The 21,013-nt window shown below is 51.3% G+C and overlaps 2 protein-coding genes across 2 annotated transcripts in view; one reads left to right on the forward strand and one right to left on the reverse strand.

Annotated features, from left to right (window-relative positions):
• The window catches only part of Sim2 (SIM bHLH transcription factor 2), a 35,956-nt gene extending 25,363 nt beyond the window's left edge, over positions 1 to 10,593 (forward strand). The window contains exons 7-11 of the mRNA XM_090333729.1: positions 1,555 to 1,661; positions 5,545 to 5,692; positions 6,882 to 7,050; positions 7,793 to 8,201; positions 10,139 to 10,593. Coding sequence (XP_090189855.1) covers positions 1,555 to 1,661; positions 5,545 to 5,692; positions 6,882 to 7,050; positions 7,793 to 8,201; positions 10,139 to 10,593 — 1,288 coding nt within the window. The remainder of the gene's footprint in view (positions 1 to 1,554; positions 1,662 to 5,544; positions 5,693 to 6,881; positions 7,051 to 7,792; positions 8,202 to 10,138) is intronic.
• A 4,387-nt stretch (positions 10,594 to 14,980) lies between these two features.
• The window catches only part of Hlcs (holocarboxylase synthetase), a 135,497-nt gene continuing 129,464 nt past the window's right edge, over positions 14,981 to 21,013 (reverse strand). Inside the window, exons 9-10 of the mRNA XM_090349223.1 lie at positions 17,973 to 18,186; positions 14,981 to 16,462 (exon numbers count right to left, since the gene is read on the reverse strand). Coding sequence (XP_090205349.1) covers positions 16,291 to 16,462; positions 17,973 to 18,186 — 386 coding nt within the window. The 3' untranslated portion in view covers positions 14,981 to 16,290. The remainder of the gene's footprint in view (positions 16,463 to 17,972; positions 18,187 to 21,013) is intronic.

Below are 21,013 nucleotides of genomic sequence, written 5' to 3' on the forward strand. Positions count from 1 at the left end.
GTGCTGTGGCTCAAGTGGTAGAGTGCTAGCCTTGAGAAAGCTCAAGGACGGTGCCCGGGAGCTGAGTTCAAGATCCAGACTGGCAGAAGGAGGAGGAGGAGGAAGAAGAAGAAGGAAGGAAGGAAGGAAGGAAGGAAGGAAGGAAGGAAGGAAGGAAGGAAGGAAGGAAGGAAGGACGGACGGACGGGGAGGAGGAGGAGGAAGAGGAGGGGGAAGGGGAAGAAGAAGAAGAAGAAGAGGAGGAGGAGGAGGAAGAAGAAGAAGAAGGAGATGGAGAAGGAGAAGGAGGAGGAGGAGGAGGCAGAGCAGGAGGAAATCTGACACATGTGACAGACATGAATAGGCGATGCTGTGTCTGAAGTCAGAGATGAAAGCCTCAGATAGCTGGGCATGCCAGCCCACCATCCTGCAGCTGCCTCCTGGGGAGCGGCGTGGCTGCTTCAAATGCACAGGCAGGATCTGGAAAAATTGCCCTGTGGGAGGAGCAAAAGGGGGTTAGGGACAACGCAAAGCAACAAGCCCAGGACCATGAGGGAAGCAACCACGTTCTGGGTCTTGCTGCTCATTCTTGGTGGCCCTTACTTGCTCTTTCCCTGGTAAACTCTTTGCTACTGTACTTTAACAGTGCTCACCACCCTAGCATTTGTTTCTAGGCTGTTGGAGAACACGAGTCTCCCACAGTGTGCATCAGAACCTGGAGGCTTGTGTGGGTCCTTCTACTTAGACGATGCGTCTAAAATAGACAAATGGGACAGAAAGTTGATTAAAGGAACTCCTGGCATTAGTGGCTCATGCCTATAATCCTAGCAACTCGGGAGGCTGCGATCAGAGGACCATAGTTTGAAGCCAGCAAAGTTCCTGAAACTCTTATCTCCAATTAACCTCTAAAAAGCCAGAAGTAGAACTGTAGCTCAAGTGGTAGAAATGTCATCTTTGAGTGAATGAGCTAAGGGATAGTACCTGGTCTCTGAGTTTGAGCCCCAGCACTGGCAGAAGAAGAAAAGGGGTGGGGGATTGGCCAGAGGAGACCAGGGCACCGCGAGAGAGCTGGGGAGTCAGGGGCTCCTGCGTGAGCCTTGTTCTTTGTGTGATGGCAAAGCTTGGCATGATAATCACACCGCCGAGGATGTAGTTAAGACGACTGAAGTTTACAACTAAGGCGGTAAATTTTAGCAGAATGAAAAAGCAGGCTCACCGAGGACGGTTGCTGTGCACTTCCTGTAAGTTCTTGCTCACGGTGACAGCTCTGTCCAGTGTTGCAGTTACAGCCTGAGGGAGCTCAGCTACGCTGACCCTGGACGAAGGCTGCCCGCTCTGCCTTCCAGACAGGCCCCCAGCCAGCGGCGGTGGAGAATTCCTGCACACACAACTCTGCCCAGAGCCAGAGTTCAAAGACTTGCTTCTTATAAAAAAGATCACGTCTCCATTTCCAAAATCAACAGCTCCCCCCGCCCCCCAGTCTTTTAGCACTTGATTAGTTGGCAAAACCAATATTAGTTTAAATGAAAGGCAGATCTACTCCGTGGGTGACTCACAGAGCGGGGGTCCCCCCAGGGTGACGGAGCTGACGGGCTACGAGCCACAGGACCTCATCGAGAAGACGCTGTACCACCACGTGCACGGCTGCGACACGTTTCACCTCCGCTACGCGCACCACCTCTGTGAGTAGCAGCATCTGGGGGCAGTGGGGGGCCAGGTGCAGAGGGAGCCTTTGCTCGGGGCCGTAATTATTCCAGTTATACCTGTGAATCCCACAGGCCAGTGTGCCTTTCTGGCTCCCCTGGAGAAGCAGCCCCCCATTGCCAGGTCTCAAAAGCCCACAGGCAGCTGCTCAGGAGAACTGGCAGGCATGGGGCTGCGGCAGTGCTCCAGGTTGTAGACCGTGGCTCGGGAGCACTGGCTTATCTAGGAAAGCTGCTCACCCTTTGCAAGTAGCATCGCAGCAGAGGGGACACTGGCAGAGCCCTTCCTAGATTATCAACCCGAGAGCAGGATCCTCGCGTTCTTCATCTTCCTTTGTCCTCGAGGATCATGAGGCCCAGGAGGCAGGGCTGTCTGTTTGCCTACAGTTGCCAACCCAGAGGTGGCAGAGTCCAAACCTTAGCAGAATTGAGCCACTGAGCCCCGTTCTGTTGGGCATTCAGGGGAGGCCCTCAAAAGAAGGCCAGGGCTGGGATCCTCGGTGGCGGAGGCTCTAGGTGTTCAACTAGCAGTTTTGTTGTCCTGGTTTGGGTGTGGACAGCAGACCCGAGAACACGGTATCACCCCCAAGAGACCCTGGGCCGAGCCCCATAGCAGCCAGGACTTTGGGGTGAATGGACATCTGGCCCCTGGACAGTCTTGCACACACATGAGGCATTCTGGAGAGTGGACTCTCGTGGGGGAGTGGGTCTGGGGGAGCTGCAGGTCGCTGGCTCCATTAGGGGACCTAGAAATGGTTCTTGCAGCAACAGTGTGTCGTGTAGAGAAGTATGTATTTGCGAGACATGAGTGGGCCAGTGTTGGGGGAGAAGGGACAAAGGGGGTGCTCTGCAGGCCTGAGAGGATGTGGAGTGCCGCACATCCATAGAACATTCTGGAAGGGAGGACAGCGAAACTTAGAGAGCGCAGGTGAGGGCTCCCACTCCACAGCCTGGGCGCGCAGGGCAGAGATTCAAGCAGGGCCCCGGAAGACGTGTCCTTCACGGTAGGACCGGAAGGGGGAAATGTAAGTGCAGAGATGGGCGAGTTTATGGAATTGAAAATGGTTGTTTTGATTTCTGTGGGTCTTACCCTGCCTGGCTAGAGGAGTGAGCAGCGTGGGGGCTTAGTGGGTGACCTCTCAAGGCCACTAGCAAGAGGGCCCAGCTGGGGGTGTGCGGGGCGGGGGAGGGGCCGGAGTCCTCACAGGCCCTCACTACACTGCCTTACCTGGTGTTAGCCCTTCACTGACCCCGGCGGTGAGCTCAGAGGCCTCCTGAGGTGGACACAGTAAACCACTTGTGTGTCTTGTCCCATGGGAACTTGGTCGTTTCCAGACATGATAGCCAAGGAAAGCTGCATCCAGGCTGAAGAGATGCTCAGGAAAAAAGTACGAGGGTCTAGAAACTCAGTGGGTGCAGCTTATTTTTTCCCCCCACATGAGCTGGAATCAGCAAGTCCATGAAAGAGGAAAGTGGCTGTGGAGACGCCATTGCTGTCTGTGGCTCTGACCTTAGCGAGGGTGAGAAGCCCCTGGTGACGAGCCTAGCTTGCTGCACCCGGCATCAGTGCAGTGGTCAGCCTCTACCCAGGCTCTCTTCTCCCCCTCTCTCTTCCCCATCTCCTCTCTCTCCTCCCTTCCTCCCTCTCTCCTCTCCTTTTTCTATCCTCTCTCTCCTCTCCCTCTCTCTCTCTCTCTCTCTCTCTCTCTCTCTCTCTCTCTCTCTCTCTCTCTCTCTCTCTCTCTCTTCCCATTGTCCCTCAGCCTTTTTGGCTGAAGGGTAACTAGCTCTCCATCATTTAAGCCATACAACCATTCTGGCTTTTTTGGTAGTTAATTTGACATAAGAGTTTGGAGATTTTCTTGCTCTGGCTGGCTTTGAACTATGATCTGCAGAGCTCAGCCTCTGAAGTTGCTAAGATTACAGGCCTGAGCCACCAGCATCCAGCAGAGCATTCTTTTTACCAAGTAGTCACTGCCCCCGTAGTGGGATTAGGGCCTGGGCTCATGGGAGCTTTTGCAGGGCCAACTCACTTTACCTAGGATTTCTGCACCAAAGTGGCCTTAGAACACCAGGCTAGCCAGGCAGCAATGGCTCACACCTATATTTCTAACTGCTAGGAAGGCTAAAAGTTGAGGATGGTGGTTCAAAGCCAACCCAAGGAGGAAAAGTCTATGAGACTCTCATCTCCCATTAATCAGCAAAATGCTACATGTAGAGCTATTGTTCACGTGGTAGAGTGTCAGCCATGAGCGGAGCCGCTAAGGGACAGTGGCAGTGAACCCACAACCATCGTAGGCTATGATGCTTGAGATGCCAGAGCAGCCAGAACCTAGTGCTGGCAGGAACACCTCCACCTGTCACCCTCCTCACTGCTCTTCCCAGCTGGCTGGCTGGGGTCATCTGGGGCAGTTAATTAAGGGTAACAGGAGGGAAGACATGAGACTCAGCAGATCGGATTTCATCCCTGGGAGACCCGGAGAGGTTTCAGGGCTGTGTTTGTAGCTGGGTCGCCACATCAGGCGACACAGTTCTGCAGTGTATACATTTTGATAATGGAAACACTTGGAATAAACTGGTTTCATTTTTTTTCCAGCTTAAAATGATCCTGGATAGGTGTTTGGGAGATGGTTGTGAGCAATAGAAGAATGCAGTTGTAAGAGAAAAAAAAAAAAAGGGCAAATCTGTGGTCCTCATCCGAGGAGCTGCGCAAATGCTGCCAGGCGTAGAGGTCACAGTTGGCCCTGATGAACCTTCACAATAACAGCCCAGTGTGGGCCTTGCAGTTGTTCTCTTCTTACAAGTGAGGGGGCTGAGGTCCGGGCTGGCTAGTTGTTTGTTCAAGATTGATTGGCTGGGTGGATGGGGAGTGGGTTATATGTGCAGAAAAAATAAGTTCCTAGGTGCCAGAAGCAGAGTCATGGCTGCCAGGTGCTGAGGAAGAAGATGGGAGTTGGCAATAAATGATCACACATTCTAAGCTATTGCAGAGATGTGGAGAACTTGCTGGAATTATGGAGGTGGAGCGAGGCAGCATGGTAAATAGGCTGAAAACACGGTTAGAAAGATGGAACTTGTAACATTCTGGAAACTGCGTATGATACAATGTGAAGAAAAGACGTAACTAGAAAAAACCGGGCACAGCAGACACACGCGTGCACACATATACACACAGGCTTCAGTCCCACTGACCGCTCTCAGGCCTTGCAGTGTGACTCAGTGGTACATCACGTACCTAGCAAGTGTGAGGCACTGAGTTCAAACCCCAGAACATCGGAGAGGGGAGAGACATGGCCCTGAGTGACTGTACTCAACTTCTTCCTCTCCACTGCCCACCTGCTCCCTCCGGGCCTCCTCTACCTGCCAGCCTGAGACCTGTGAGGGGGTCATGGCATATGGTGGACTGAGGCTTTGGGGGAGGTGTTCAGTAGACCCAAGTTTGCACCCACGCATACAAGATGAGCTCCTGGACCCAGGTTTCAGGAACTGTGTCCTGAATCTTCTCTGTAAGAGCCGTAAAGGAACGGCCAGGGGGTGACTGGGAAGAAAATTACCCAACTCTCAACTGGAATTTCTATTCTCTCTCTCCCTTCCCCCACTCCCACCCCCTTTTTCGTTCTCTGGTTAAGACTGAGATTCAGACTCAGTATCTGCTGCTGCTTTCTTTCATTTGCTGGCGCTCTACCACCTGATCCACATCTCAGACCCTCTTGGCATTTTGGAAACTAGAAAGTAAATCAGAGTTCTTAGTGTGAGAGGTTCTCCATGGATGAGTGTGTGTGTGGAGGGGGAGAGCACGAAGCCAGGCCCACCTCCTCTGTAAGCCCCCCAGGGCCTCACCTGTGTCACCTTGTGTTTGCAGTGCTAGTGAAAGGCCAGGTCACCACCAAGTACTACCGGCTGCTGTCCAAGCTGGGCGGCTGGGTGTGGGTGCAGAGCTACGCCACAGTGGTGCACAACAGCCGCTCGTCCCGCCCCCACTGCATCGTGAGTGTCAATTATGTCCTCACGTAAGTCAGCCCTATTTGTTTCTCTCCCGCTCTCTCCTCCCACTCACCCCCCATCGCATTGCTTCAGCAACGCCATGTCCCCATCTCGCTCTCTTGCACTCTCCCACTCCCCCCCTCCCCGAAACTCTTCATTTGTCTCCTTGTTTTGTTTTGTTTGAACAATCTGGTAGTTTGGGAAGGTCCCAACTATTGTGTATGTGCAGTGGTGATGGCCAGAACTGGGCAGGGGTGGGGATTGGACAGAGCTGAGACCTGGGCATGCCTTAGGTCAGGGGCATGGCCTGCAACAGGCCCCTCCTACCAGGCCCCCATCAGGGAACACTCGGCCCCCGGCCCCCCGTCACCTAGAGCAGCGAACAGCGTCTGCCATCTCCTCCTGTCTTCTTGTCTCCCTTGTTGCAAATGATGCCGAGTATTTGAATCTTTAAAACTTCCAGAAGATCAAGTCCATGTTTTCCTTTTGAAGACAAGGTCTTGTTATATAACCCAGGTTGGCCTTGAACTTGTGGTTTTCCTGCGTGCCAATATTATAGACATCCACAGCAGTGCCTGGCTCAGGCACAGATACTTTGAAGGCCACTGGAAACAACAGGACAGAGACGTTTCCAAGAATGTATGTTCCCTACACACTAACGTCTCTAGGAAATTGCCTCGCCCCCCTGGCCTTGGCCTCAGTGATGATTTGTGCTCTAGATTCTTTCAAGCATCACTGATTGATCCCTACACATTTGGGACATTATTTTGGTAAAACAAAACCCAAACCTTTCCAGGAGAAGACTAGCTCCTTTTCTTGGACAACTAGACACCGTGGCATTGTGGGGGGGACTCTCTTTCCGTGCATGACTTGGCTGACTTGGCTTGTCCGGGCAGAGGTGCTCCCCAAAATGACCCTGGGGGAGGAAGGCAGGTGAGCTGAACCCTGACAGCTCCACCCACCCTGTGCTTCCTGGGAAGTGCTAGGCTCCAGGAGCACTCGGTGTATGACGTTTCTGCTCTTTCCTTCTGTGTGGCTAGCCTGGCCAGGCTCTCCGGGAAAGCCTTGGATGAAGTGGCACAAAGCTGTCATCCCCACCAGACAGGGCCCACCTGGGGGTATGCGTGGGCAGGGTCCTGGAACTCCAGGACTTCCACCAGCCAAGCCAGGCTTCTGGAGCCCTTGCCCACGTTGACTCCCAGCCCTCGCTTTCAGGGATGTTGAATACAAGGAGCTTCACCTGTCGCTGGATCAGGTGTCCACTTCCAAGCCCCAGGACTCTTGGCGGACCGCCTTGCCTACCTCACAAGAAACCAGGAAATTAGCTAAACCCAAAAGTTCCAAGATGAAGACAAAGCTGAGAACAAACCCTTACCCCCCACAGGTAACGACCCTGTCCTGCGGCAAGGAGGGGGGTGCCATCGCTTCCCAGGCCCCAGGACACCTGACCCTGTTCCGAAGGATGACCCTGACACTTAGTGGGGATGTCCTGGCCACAGAGTAGTGGTCCATGAGAGTAACAGCAAGTAAATGAGTCAGTTAGAAAAAGGCTGGGCACTGATGATTCAACCCGTAATCCTAGACAAGTCTCCAATCTACGAGACTCCAGTGAACCAGCAAAAAGCTAGGCTAGAGGTATGGCTTAAGTAGTAGAGTATTAGCCAGGCAAGAGCACAAGGTCGAGCCGGGTGCTTGATGGCTCACACCTGTAATCCTAGCTACTCAGAGGCTGAGATCTGAGGATTATTGTTCAAAGCCAGCCTGGGTGGGAAAGTCTGTAAGATTCTAGTCTCTAATTAACCATCAGTAAGCTGTGGATCACAAGCGCTCCAAGTTCCAGCTAAGGAATAGTGCCCGGGCTGTGAGTTCAAGCCCCAGGACTGATTCAAAAGAAAAAAAAAAGATGAAAACTTTAAAAAATGCTTTTTTTGTGAGTAGTTTGTGACTGAGGAAGTCAGCGAGTGGCCACATGTGCCAGGTATAGGGTCAGTTCAGGGTGGCAAGCTCTGCACCCAGCGCCTGGCAGAGGGACAGCCAAGGCATGGGCTTTGGCCTCGTTAAATGGGGAACTGCGGCCCCAGAAGGCAGCTCACCCCGCGCCCTCGTCTGTCTTCCCTGCCATACAGCAATGCGGCTCGTTCCAAATGGACAAACTGGAATGCAGCCAGCTAGGAAGCTGGAGGACGAGCCCCCCTGCCGCCGCGGGGGCTGCCCCAGAACAGCAGCTCTATTCAGAAGGCGGAGATCTTCTGTACGCGCCGTCCTGCAGCCTGCCCCTCTCCTACCACTACGGACCCTTCCCTCTGGACTCGCACGTCTTCAGCAGCAAAAGGCCAGTGTTGCCAGCCAAGTTCGGGCAGCCCCAAGGGTCCCCGTGTGACGTGGCGCGCTTTCTCCTCAGCACACTGCCAGCCAGTGGCGAGTGCCAGTGGCACTATGCCAATCCCCTAGTGCCTAGCAGCCCGTCCCCAGCCAAAAACCTCCCCGAGCCTCCTGTGAACGCAGCCCGGCACAGCCTCGTGCCCAACTATGAAGGTGAGTCCTGTTGGCATCCAGGAGCCCAGAGGAGCAGGGGTGGCGTGGGGCCTCAGGACAGGGCTGCGGGTGGCTGGTGGGGAAAGAGGCCTCACACTCTGGGCAAATTTCCTGCTTCTGTCTGAGGCTTGCGTCCAAGCTTTCCTTTCATCCTTCACGAGAGAGGGGACTGGGTGGCCGGCCACTCGTGTCTCAGACCTGAGTGACAGCACAGGGAGGAAGAGAGCCTGAGTGTCCATCCTTCCTGTGAGCCTGGCCTGTCCACTCCCTAGAATCTGGCCGTCACAGCACTGCCCTCTGAAGCCCAGCCACGGACTTACATTTCTTTTACTTCATTCCAAAGTGAAGACAAGAGGCCATTCTTACTGGTGGGAGCTGAGGGTTCACGCCTTGAATCCTAGCTACTCAGGAGGCTCAGAGCTGGGGTTTGCCACGTGATACAGCCTGGCAGAAAAAATCCTGAGACTCTCATCTCCAATTAACCAGCAAAAAGCCAGGAGTGAAAAAGCAAAGTAAGAACACAAGGCTCCGAGTTCAAGCCCCAGAATGGACACACACACACACACACACACACACACAGTAATATAAAAATAAAAAGAGCTGGACAGGAAAGTCCATGAGACTCTTTAACCACCAGAAAAAAAAAAAAACTGGAAGTGACACTGTGGCTCAAAAGTGGCACGCTGTTTGACGTCAGGTCAGGCCTCCTCATTACATGGGCCCTCTGCTGCGCAGGCCAGCCTGACTCCTGGCAGAGGACGGGACAGAGTGTTAGCTGTCATACTTGCTTCTCCAGACCTGCAAACACTTGCATCGCAGACCAAGCCATGCAGTCGCTCTGTGGGTGTCGTCGCTATCATGAGGGTAAATGTCCTGTCAGGATAGTGGGCCCGAGAAAAGAGTCCCACCAGTGCCCATGTACGGGAGGACTGGGCAGAGAACTTCCTGGAGAGAGTGTTCTGTTATTCTCTCTGAAGTGTGTGGAGCTCAACTTTCTAATCAAATTCTGGGAACTCCTGTTCCGCCTTGGAAAGCTGTCTTCAGAGGCTGGGACTCCTGTCATCTCCGGGCCTGAGAAGATGGACAGTCATTGCTGAAGTTTAACCTTGGTGAAGAGAAGGACACGCTTTTCCAAAGTAGCAGATTGGCAAACACCATACCAGCCACCGGGGCCTGTCATGGGTCCCTGCTGGAGCCTGTGACATGTCCCATAGGGTCCCTGATAGCTAGTGTGGCCTGGGGCTGCTGGCCCAGAGTGGGGAGGACAGCGGCCAAGGGCTCCGCCACAGATGCCTGAATCTGCGGGCTGGCTAATGAGAAGACTCGGAGTTTGAAGTTCTAAATGTGTGCTGTCACTTTGAAAGCACATCTGGCTTTATTCCACACATGCCAAACGCCCCACGTTTACCTGTGAGCCGGCCTTTGCTCTCTAGGGTGGAGACTGACCTCAGGGCCTCCACACCGGTCTCTTTTCCACCCAAGTTAGGTGCTCTACCACTTGGGCCACAGCTCCAATTCCAGCTTTTTGGGGTGCTTAGTTGGAGTTAAGAATCTCAGAAGGGTTGGAGGCATCTATGGCTCCGTGGATGGAAAGCACAAGGACTCAGTTCAAGCCTGGGACACACTCACACGCGCACACACCCCCCACTCACAGATTTTCCCGCCCAGGGTGGCTTTGGTCTTCAGATCTCATCCTCCTGAGTAGCTGGAATGACACCGAGGGCCTCTGGTGCTCAGCCCTGAATCTTTAATGTGGCCCCAAGGACATTGGTGTCACTGCAGCCCGGACGCCCGAGGGGAGGGGCCAAGGCAAGGGTGGGCTGGTCTGGGGCGCAGGGAGCGCGGGGGGGGGGGGCCCGCGGGTGGGCTGGTCTGGGGGCGGAGGCCGGGCCGCTCTGCGCCCCTCTTCCCCCCTCACGTGCCGCCCGTCTCCACAGCCCCGGCCGCGCGCAGGTTCGGCGAGGACACCGCGCCGCCCCCCAGCTTCCCGAGCTGCGGCCACTACGGCCAGGAAGCGCCGTGCTCGTCCAAGGCCGGGCGCCAGGCCGCCCGGGACGCGGCGGCGCGGGACGGGCCTCGGCTGGGCCTGGCTCGCGCGGCCCCGGACTGCTGCGCGCTCCCGGCCCGCGCGCCCCCGGCCCGCGCGCCCCCGGCCCCCGAGCCCGCGCAGCTGCCCTTCGTGCTGCTCAACTACCACCGCGTGCTGGCGCGGCGCGGGCCGCTGGGGGGCGCGGCGGCCTCCGCGCCCGGCCTGGCCTGCGGCTCCGAGCCCGCGCCCGGCGCGCTGCGGCCCCGGCACCCCGACCCGGCCGCCGCCGCCGCCGCCCCGCCGCCCGGCGCCCCGCGGCCGCACTACCTGGGCGCCTCGGTCATCATCACCAACGGCAGGTGACGGGCCCGGCCCGCCTCCCCACCCACCCGGCCACCACCGCCCGGGGCCGGGCCCCCCGCGTCCCCAGGTCCCCGGGCGCAGCCGGCGGAGCGGGCCAGGCTGGACAGGCGCGATCTGAGTTAATTTATACAGAGACAGCTGTGCTACTGGAGCTCCACCGCCCAGCCCGGCCTCCCCACGACCCGGCTCCGCGTCCTGCCGCCTCTGGAGGAGGAAGACACCGCCCCCCCCCCCCCCGCCCTTTTGTTTTGGTGCCAGCCCTGGGGGTTGACCTCGGGGCCTGGGCACTGTCCCTGACTTCTTATGACTCAAGGCTAGTGCTCTACCCCTGAAACCACAGCTCTGCTTTTTTTTTTTTTTTTTGCTTTGTGGTGGTTAATTGGAGATAAAAGGAGTCTCATGGGCTTTCCTGCCCAGGCTGGCTTCAAACCCTGATCCTCAGCTCTCAGCCTCCTGAGAAGCTGGGATGTATTTTACAGGAGTGAAGCCACCGGCACCTGGCTCCGAAGTCCTTTTTTTGCTGATTCCCTAAAGGCAAAATGTGATCCCATCCCCTGGTCTTTAGAAGTCACTCATAAATCTCATTTTGAATATTAATACTTCGGTACAAAAGCCAGCAAGCCAGGAGTGAAGGTGAGTATCTGAATTCCCCTCGGCAAGCTTCCCTCCCTCCCCACGAGCTCCTGAGGACACCAGGACTTAGCACCTTGAGAATATATTGAATAAGCATTAAATGCGAGAAGATATCTATAGGCAGATGTTTTATGCGACGGGTCTCGTCCAGTGTAATAAATAACATGGCAAGTGGCCCAGGCCCCCACAGACAAGTGATTCTCTAGGCTCGTGTTTCGTCTGTCGCAAGTAGTGCTAATATAGTTACATGGCATGTGCAATATGGAAAACCGTCCATGGACTGCACCTTGTGGCAAGAAACACGCATCGGGGCTGCAATGAAAATGATGTAGACCTGTCGCCATTTTCTACGGAGCAAGAGAGCTTCCTCCGAGCATGTCACCATGTGTATCAGGTGAACTGACTCTTCTAAAGCACCAGCAGTGTTTAAAACATAAGAATAAACTTCCATTACTTGTTTCATTTTGATGACTTTTTTTTTCGTTAAGAAAAAATGTCACCATGAAAAACTTATCTAACCTCGATAGATTTCTTGAACCAGAACCTTGGTTTGCAGTATTTGTTCCACACTACAAACACTGAACCTAAACAAAACAGGTTTAAGAAACTATCTCCATCCACTGTTTTGAAGGAAAAGAGGTGATTTTAACTCAGCCTTCTAGAATGGAAGCATAACCTTATTAAGTGTTCTCCGGGTGAGCTGCTCGTTACCCCCCTCAGGGAGCCAGGGCCTCCCTACAGGAGGGTGGAGCTGGCTAAGTTAGGAATGTGTGTCATCGTGAAAAGGACTGAGCGGAGGGACACACCTGCCTGGTCGTCCTGTGGGGGTGGGCACACCGCCAGTACGCTGTGGTTTGCTCTGTGATCATGATTTTCATAATTAAGTCACGATTATTGGAAGGTGTAAGTTTGACTAGTGAGACACATCAACATTTTTCAATAAAATTCTGCAAAGCCTCTTAGCTTCTACCTGGTGGCATTGTTCACAAAGGTAAAGCTACTTGTAGAGCACTTTAGAATAGTAAAGGCTACTGAAGGGGAAAAAAGAAAGCAAACAACTCATGACTCTGTTATCAATTTTTATTTTTTTTATTTTACCAGTCCCGGAGCTTGAACTCAGGGCCTGGGCACTGTCCTTGAGTTTTCTCAAGGCTAGCACTCTACCACTTGAGCCACAGCACCACTTCCACTTTCTGTGGATGTGGTACCAAGGAATTGAACCCTGGGGGTTGTGCGTGCTAGGCAAGCACTCTTATCACTAGGCCACACTACCAGCCCCTCTGTTACAGATTTAAAATGAAAATGTAAATAGACTGAAGCAAGTGCACAAGTGTATTGGAAAAAATGTGTACCGGTGAAGTCTTCCCTGTGTGAATAAGCATTACAGTTTGCTTAGAACTGTGAAGATAGAAAAGGCAAAAGCAAGCCCACCATGTGGAGGCCAGGGGCTCAAGGCAAAGTTGCAGTTACCTATGTTGTTACCTTTACCTTGAAGATTCTGCACATCCAAGCCAGGCTCACCTTTCTTGACTTTGGTAAAGCTGTCAGGGAAAAGGGAGCCCTTCAATAAACATGCCCCTCTTTCACACACAAAAAAAAAAAAGAAAGAAAAGAAAATGGTAGTGGGCCCTAGCATGTACCATGTTGACAAAAATGCTAAATCAAAGGGATTTGAGACCTAAGCCCAATTCAAGTTTGCTTCGGGCCTCCCAGGGAAAGGAATTCCTTTATGTTTCCTGGAAGCCCTTTTCTAGAAAAGCCATTCCATTCATAGCTCAGTGTGAAGGGTATGGAGGGCTCGGAGGAAATCTGTAGGACTTGGATTCTTCCACCCCCACTCTTCCAACCTTTTCAAAGTACCAGCCAGCCAGCCCACGGTTTCCTCTCTGCATCCAGGGTGTGTGTGTGTGGGGGGGGGTGTTGGGGGTGGGTTCCAGTCTGCTCAAATTCTCATTCACTGGTCCTGTTGAGACAGTTGAGGTAGGCTGTGGCTGATACCCATACAACAGAATCAAAACCATGTTTCAAATAAATTCCATACAGTAGCTCTACAGTAATAGTCCCAAGGTTATCTAAAATGCATGGCTAAAGTTGTTTCTGAACGCCAATCAGTAGGATCTAGAAGGTTCAAATCTTGGTTCAAAGACACTTTTAACAAAAGTTAGCCATTTTCACAAAAGAATAAGAGAAATCCTCAAGGGAAAAAATATTGACAGAACAGGTGATTGAATTTCCCATCTCAGTTAAAAGGTTTGTTTTTACTTTGGGGTTGGGCTAACCTTTACCCTCTAAAATAAAATCTTTTTAAACAAAGCACCCAAACTGCAAAGCATAGGCTTCTCAATACTTAGAAATACATACTCATTTCTTATTATGCAAAATGTTTTTATTTTGTAAAGAGAATACATTTGCACATCTTAAGAAGCAAATGTGTGGCAAAAACAGGAATGAGCCCAAATCATAGAGAAAAATTTTATTTTGGTAGACTTGCTTTTCATTAAAGGCATTGGTTTAAAGTTATTCTTTTCAGAGATGATTCTTTGAAAAGCCTTAAAAAAAAAGGCAAAGGTTTACATTTTCATTTATCCCAAAGACTACAGTGATGCCTGTCTGCAGAACAAATCCAGCGGTGAGGGGGAGGTCCCTGCAGCCCCCACTGGCATTCTGGAGCTGTGGGTGAGGCCGGCAGCTCTTCCTGGCTCATCAGGATTCCTCCCTGCACCCTACCCCGCCCATATCAAGGACATGCTCTCAGGGCAGGTCACAGGTGTTCTGCAATGAGCTCCAGAGAACAGCAATCCTGCAGCTTTCCTCCCTGCTAGGGCCCCCACTCCCAGCCTTGGGGCACAGGAAACCCAGTTATTGCTGTGTCCTATTTGAGTTGGGGGGAGAGGAGGGGCTTACCTGTTCCCAACACAGCAATGAGAGCCTTCAAACAGGAATAATCCAAACTTTGAAAAGTGCACACAGGTCCTGAGTTTAGAGGCCACATTTGAAAGATTATGAGAAGGCAAAGTTTCCCTTAAGACCTTAAAGTTCCTTGAGAGATGAGATTCGGGGTCCACAATCAACAACCCCCCTCACCCCACTGCAGTGTGGGGGTGGCACAACAGGCAGACAGACTCCCATCTGTGCAATGCCTACATTCCATCATGCAGACTGAAGGGTCTTTGGTTCACGTGAGGAAAGTCCAGGTGTCCAGGAAACATCACATTTCCCTCAAGACAACCGGGTGCTAGTCCAAGCAAGGACACCCTTACAAAGTCTGCCGCTGCACAGGGCTCAACAGCGAGCCTGCTGCAGCACCCCTGCCACCCCGAAATGGCCACACTGCATTCCTTTTCATTCCCAGAATGGAAATTAAAATGATACCATTTTCCCCCAATGCAGAACCTTCCGGGATAGACCTCCAGCTTAAACAAAACATAGCATGTTTTTCATTACATACCCCCCCCCCCAAAAATCAAACGATGGCGCCGAAAGATGTCGTGCCTTCTGTTACAAAGCCAGAGAGGTGGACCCTGCCGGACGGCCTTGGTGATGAGGCTTCTGCAGGCTCTTACTTCAACTTTGCTAATTCCAAACCAAGATCTGGGTATGAAGAAGTGGATTTTTTGGGGGGAGGGGAGGAACAGGGAGAAATAAAAGGTTCCAATTGAAGCCTGATTTGGGAAAAAAAACAAAAAACTTTTGAAGTCCTTTTAAAGTTCCATTTCCAAAAACCACACGTCGGTGGTGTGCCCCACGGCCCAGGGCCCATGTTACTCCTTGCTTCCTGTGGCTCTCCGTGCCTGGCTGAAAGGCAGGCAGATTTTATACTGAAACCACAATTTTCTAGAATTAGCCTGACTACGTAAGTCCTGGTTCTCAATGCGGGGATTCTGTGCAGAGCTCAGGGGCCACGGAGGCCGGCGGAGGGAGAAGGGGCCCGGGCGGCACCCGCCTCAGAAGGCCGGAAGTCAGGGCACCATGGCAAGCGTGCACACGCGCTTGCACAGAGCGGGCAGGGCCCGCATCTGGCAACCGCACATGTGCAGCGGCTTCCTTTGCTTTGTTCTGTCAGAGACATCCAGCCCGTCAGGTTTCCAATGTCTTCTTTTAAAGCCACACACGCGGGCGCACACACGCACACAAACACACGCAGGTTTGCACTGCACTCACACAGGCAGTGTGATGCAATGCACACATTAATGCACGCACTCACACGCAGCACGTACATGCGCACGCAGGCAGGCACAGACACACACGCTGCACACCACGCACCCCCTTCACACCACTGGCACTCCTCACGGCTGCCATCTGCTGTCTCTGTAGTGGCTCCCATGCCACGCTGCCCCACGTTCCTCGTGGAGAGCTGGGCTGAGGCTGTCTCCCTGCGTGTCAGGTGTTGGGGTCCAAGCATCACCCTGCTTCCAGCAGACACATGAGGCTCTCCTCGGAACACGGGAGGGTGTGGACTTGCTCAGCGTTCACGCAGCCAGCCTTCGCAGCTGCCTGAACTCTGGAAGTCCTTTTTCCTCTTCTTTCTTAGCCATCAAGAGAAGCAAGGACTGCGCCCGGCGTTTATCGCATGTTCTGATGGAAGACGCCTGTCTGGATGGCCACAAGGGCGGCGCCGTGCCTCTGCCACACTGGCCTGGCATAGGCGAATCTTCGGACTTTCCCTTTCAGTAGTATAGCAGGGTGAAGGCCCCACCGGCGACCTCCACAATTAAAAAAATATCCCCCCGATAAACACAAACCCAAACCCAAAGGTAGGGAACAGTTTACACCTATGGTGAGACTTTCCCTAAACTACATCTACCTGTCAGCCCTCCATCAGACCCATCTTCAAACACCTGACACATGACAACTGCAAAACAAACCTAAAAACCCAGGAAAAATAGAAGAAAACGAGTTAACGAATGGCACAAAGAAGAGATTCACGGCTCTCCGTTAGCTTTCCAGCTCCAGCTGGAGAGGGTGCAAGAAGCAGAATGCCTGCTGCACGTGGAGCTCACGGCCAGCGGGGCCAGCATCCGGGGGAGGCAGCCGGCGCCCACGGGGTGGGAGGCCTGCGCACGGCTACCGCTGCTTAGGCACGATGAGGTTTCTCAGCATGTCGAAGGAGTTGCCGTCAGGGTGCACTGTCACGATCCTGCCGTCCTCCTGAAGGACCTGTAGGAAGCCGGAATCATCGAGGCCCACGATGGACACCTGGGGCCCGTCGGTGCTTCCCAGCCGGACTTGCTGACCACTGGAAATCAAGAACACGGGGTCACTGGTTATGTCACTGAAAGGCACTGGGGACAAGCAGCAGAGTGATTACTCACCGCAGAGGGCCCGAGAGCCTGCAGCCAGGGGCTGAGACCACCTGCAGCCCAGCTTCACACTGGACTTCAACTGCTTTATGGGAATTGTTTGGTTTTGGTGTTTGTACTGGGTTTGAACTCAGGACCTGGGTGCAGTCCCGGAACATGTTATGCTCAGGGCCAGTGCTCTATTACTTAGGCCACAGCTCCACTTCGGGCTTTTGGTGGTTAATTGGAGATAAAGAGTTTCTTGAGCTTCCTAGCCTGTGGTGGATTCAAACCATGATCCTCAGATCTCAGCCTCCTGAGTAGCTAGAATTATAGGTGTGAGCCACAGGAGTCATCTAAGAGAACTGTCTTAATAACAACGTAATAATAATAAAAATACTCCAGGTGTTTAGCTGAGACGGGGGGCAGGGAGGCTGAGCTGAAAGGAAATGTTTTATCTTGTAGAAGAAGCTGCTTTGCATCCACCAAAAGGAGAATAAACTCACTGTGATGCTGCCTTTTTTTTTTTTTAAATCTTTGAAGCTTTCCCATGTGTACCTGAGAAGTTATATCCTTAACAGTTTTCAAAGTAGGTAAGTAGATTTGTAAGCCACTCAAACCTACAGATAAGTGTAAAGAGTACAATAAAGTTCATGTTTTCTTCATTTGAACTCTCACCAAATAATACTTTATTTGCTTTCTTTCTTGTCATCATCATTTAAACATGTTTCAGGAACCAAAATGGTCTCTTTCTCACTCCCTCCTACCTTATCTTTGGCCTTCTTTTTTTTTGCAGCACTGAGAATGGAACCCAGAATTGTATTTTGGTTTTGAGATAGGTTCTAATTGCGAACGCATTGCCCTCCTGTCAGTGCCTCCTGAATCGCTAGGATTATAGGTACGTGCCACCATTCTCAGTTATTTTGACACTTCTTGCTTAAATATTTTAGTATGTGTCTCCTGAAAATGTGTATCCTACAAAACCACTGTCCTGTCACTAGCCTCTAAAAATCCAAGACAGTGACATCATCTAATGGTGTCCATTTGGCTTCTCCATCATGGAGGTGAAAATAATTATTCAGCTGGGTACCAGGGGTTCACACTTATAATCCTAGCTACTCAGAAGGCTTAAATCTGAGAATCACAGGTTGAAAGCCAGCCCAAGCAGGCAAGTCTGTGAAATTCTCATTTCTAATTAACCACCAAGAAGCTGAAAGGAGAGCAGTAGCCTTGAGTGAAAAATCTCATGAACAGCATTCGGGCCCTGAGTTCAAGCCCCAGGATGGGCGCTTTCTCACTCAATGCTCTCTGTCTGTCTGTCTGTCTGTCTTCTCTCTGTCCGCCCCCCCTCTCTCGTCACTGCTCTATCCCTCAGTCCTTCATTTTAAGACACTGCTGACTTAACAAAGGAAATTTAAAAATTTAACAAAGGAAAAGTAAAAGAACGAAGACTAAGCAAGCACCAACCTGTGCAACCAGTATTTGTAATAGAGGGGAAGGACGCCCTGGGGTCCCTCCTCCTGGAAGGCGTGGACCAGCTTCTCCAGCGCCGTCACGGCCCTGGCGATGAGGCAGTCGGCTCTGAAGGGCTCCAGCCCCGCCTCGTGCTGCTTGTTGTGTTCTGCGATGAGGTCGTTGATGCAGATGGTAGGGTTACTATTGGTCACGTTGAATCCGAAGCCTGCACGTGCGCACACACAAGTGAGAATGAGCAACCTGACATTTCAGAGGCGTCACACAGTCCACCTCACACCCTGTGAAAAGCTACAGCTTGCTGCTGTCGGTGTTTTGAGGTGCTGGGATTGAACCCAGCATCTTGTACGGTTCTAGGCAAGCACTGTACCACTGACCTACATCCTCAGCTCCCAAGTTCCAGCTCTGATTGCAAACTTAACTGCTTCCTTGCCCACATTTCTAGCCATTGAGAGAGTAACATACCTTCCTTTCTGCCCTTCCTTAATTATTCTTTTTTTTTTTTTTTTTTTTTGCCAGTCCTGGGCTTGAGTTCAGGGTCTGAGCACTGTCCTTGGACTTTCTCAAGGCTAGAGCTCTACCACTTGAGCCTCAGCACCACTTCTGGCTTTTTCTATGTATATGGTACTGAGGAATCGAACCTGGGTCTTCGTACATGCTAGGCAGGCATTCTACCACTAGGCCAAACTCCCGGCCCCCTTTATTGTTCTTGTTCAAGGCAGGGCCATCTCCACCTTCCCACAAAGAAGTTGGTTGGGGGAAGAGGGGCAAGCCACAGGCAGTGGAATTATACAGAACCTCTTGGTGTTTTTGAATTAAAGACTGCTCCTATAGCCCAAACCAAGAACTGTAGCTCTGCCCCAAGCTGATATAAAACATGATGTTTTTTTTTCCTATTTGAATGACAGAACACAAGCTTGAAGACAAGAATTTGATCCAAGGCTTAATGAGTCAACTCTGGGCTCCGAGACTTTGAGCCTTGGTCCTAGCACATCTCCTGAATGCATCTCTTAGTACTCTTTCCTTGGAAGCCTGGGTACTGACAAGACACTGCTGTAAGAGTGTGCCACAGGGGCGTGTGCACAGGCTTCATGGGACTGGTAACTCATCACGCTCATCAGAGCATGGCTGACCTCTGCAGCGGGCCCCGCCCACCTCAGGGTCTGAAAGACTGCAAGAAGTAGGCTGCAAGGCTGTCATGGTTTCCCTTCTTCTATGGAGAAAATCTTGGCACAAGTCACAACAGCAGCATGTGCAGTGACAGGCTTCTGTAAGTGTTAGTCATTTTCAATATATAAAAGGAAGTATTCAGATATAATGGGAAAAATACATTTTAAAATAGATGGCCCATGCCTGTAATCCCAGCTACTCAGGATGCTGAGATCTGAGGATTGCAGTTCAAAGCCAGCCTGAGCAGGAAAGTCCATGAGACTCTTATTTCCAATTAACCAGCAAAAAAGCCAGAAGTGAAGCTGTGGCTCAAGTGGTAGAATGCCAGCTTTGAGCAAAAAGCTGAGGGACAGCTCCCAGACCCTTAGTTCAAGCCTCAGGGCTAACACACACACACACACACACACACACACACACACACACACACACACACACTAATACCTTATAAAAATACAAAGCAACATAAGTATATCTGAAGAAACATGGAAGTACACCAGTGGCAAACATTTCCTTACAGTAGCTCATTTGCTTTATTTCTTCAATAACATATAAACATCTGAATGCCTGCCAAAAGCAAGGCATTCAACTGACTGCTATATAATACTGCAAATTCTCCTCTGCATTCAGCTATCTAAAAGTCCACATCAATATGGAATACATCCCCTTGGGTTTCATCCTTCCATTGACCAGAGAAACTCTGCCAGCAACTCTGTTTAAAGATTCACCAGCTGGCCTGGAGTTTGGCTTTGTGATAGAGTGCTTGCATAGCATGCATGAAGCCCTGGGTTTGATTCCTCAGTACCACATACCCAGAAAAAGCTGGAAATAGGGCTGTGGCTTGAAGAGTGCTAGCCATAAGCGAAACAAGCTCAGGGACAGCACTCAGGCTCTGAGTTCACCAGCCCCTAACAGCCCTAAAATTTTTTTTTAATTTCAAGATTAACACTGATTTTTTAACATCATATTTCAAATGTCAAGTTTAATAAATAAGTGTTCAAGAATGGAATCTCTATATGCAATTACTGGCACATAAATTTGAGAACAAAATTAAAATTATACTGAGAGTTTGTATGTCATAGATACATACTGATCTATATAGTATATCAGTGTCTATAGAATATATATTTCATATGTTTATGCTTATAGTTATATAAGTGTATATAATATATATTTATATCTCCAAGATCATATCAATGACCTTGAATACCCAAGTATAGAGTCATCACTCTTGTATTCCACATACCAAGGAGACCTAAGATTTTAATCTTCCCCATCATTGACAAAGTTGCTTAGCTCCCCAAATCCATCCATAGGTCTCAATATTTGTCCATACTCTTTAGGAATCTACATCTAGCCCAACTATCCATTTAAAGACAGTAGCAGCTGGTAGCTCACACCTGTAATTCTATTTACTCAGGAAGCTGGTTACTGGAACCAGTCCAGGCAGGAAAGTCCATGAGACCGTTATCTCTAATTAGCCACCAAAGAGTCAGAAGTAGAGCTGTGGATTACGTAGAGCACCAACCAGCCGTAAGAAAAAAAGCTACGAGATAGCACTCATGCTCAGAGTTCAAGCCCCACGACCAGCACCAAAAACAAAACAACAAAAACAAAAAGAACAGGGAAGAAAGAGGAAAGGGAAGCCTGTCCAGTCATATGCCAATTAGAAGCAGAGACAGAAACATGAGCCTTGGGGCCAAGAGTGTGACCTGGTGGTAGAGTGCTTGCCTAGCATGCATGAAGACCTGGGTTCGATTCCTCAGTACCACATACATAGAAAAAGCTGGAAATGGTGCTGTGGTTCAAGTGGTAGAGCTCTAGCCTTGGGAAAGCCCAAGGACAGTGCTCAGGCCCTGAGTTCAAGC

Source organism: Megascapheus bottae, chromosome 1 (genome assembly GCF_031878675.1).
Source record: "Megascapheus bottae isolate mThoBot1 chromosome 1, mThoBot2.hap1, whole genome shotgun sequence".
Classification (NCBI taxonomy): Eukaryota; Metazoa; Chordata; class Mammalia; order Rodentia; family Geomyidae; genus Megascapheus; species Megascapheus bottae.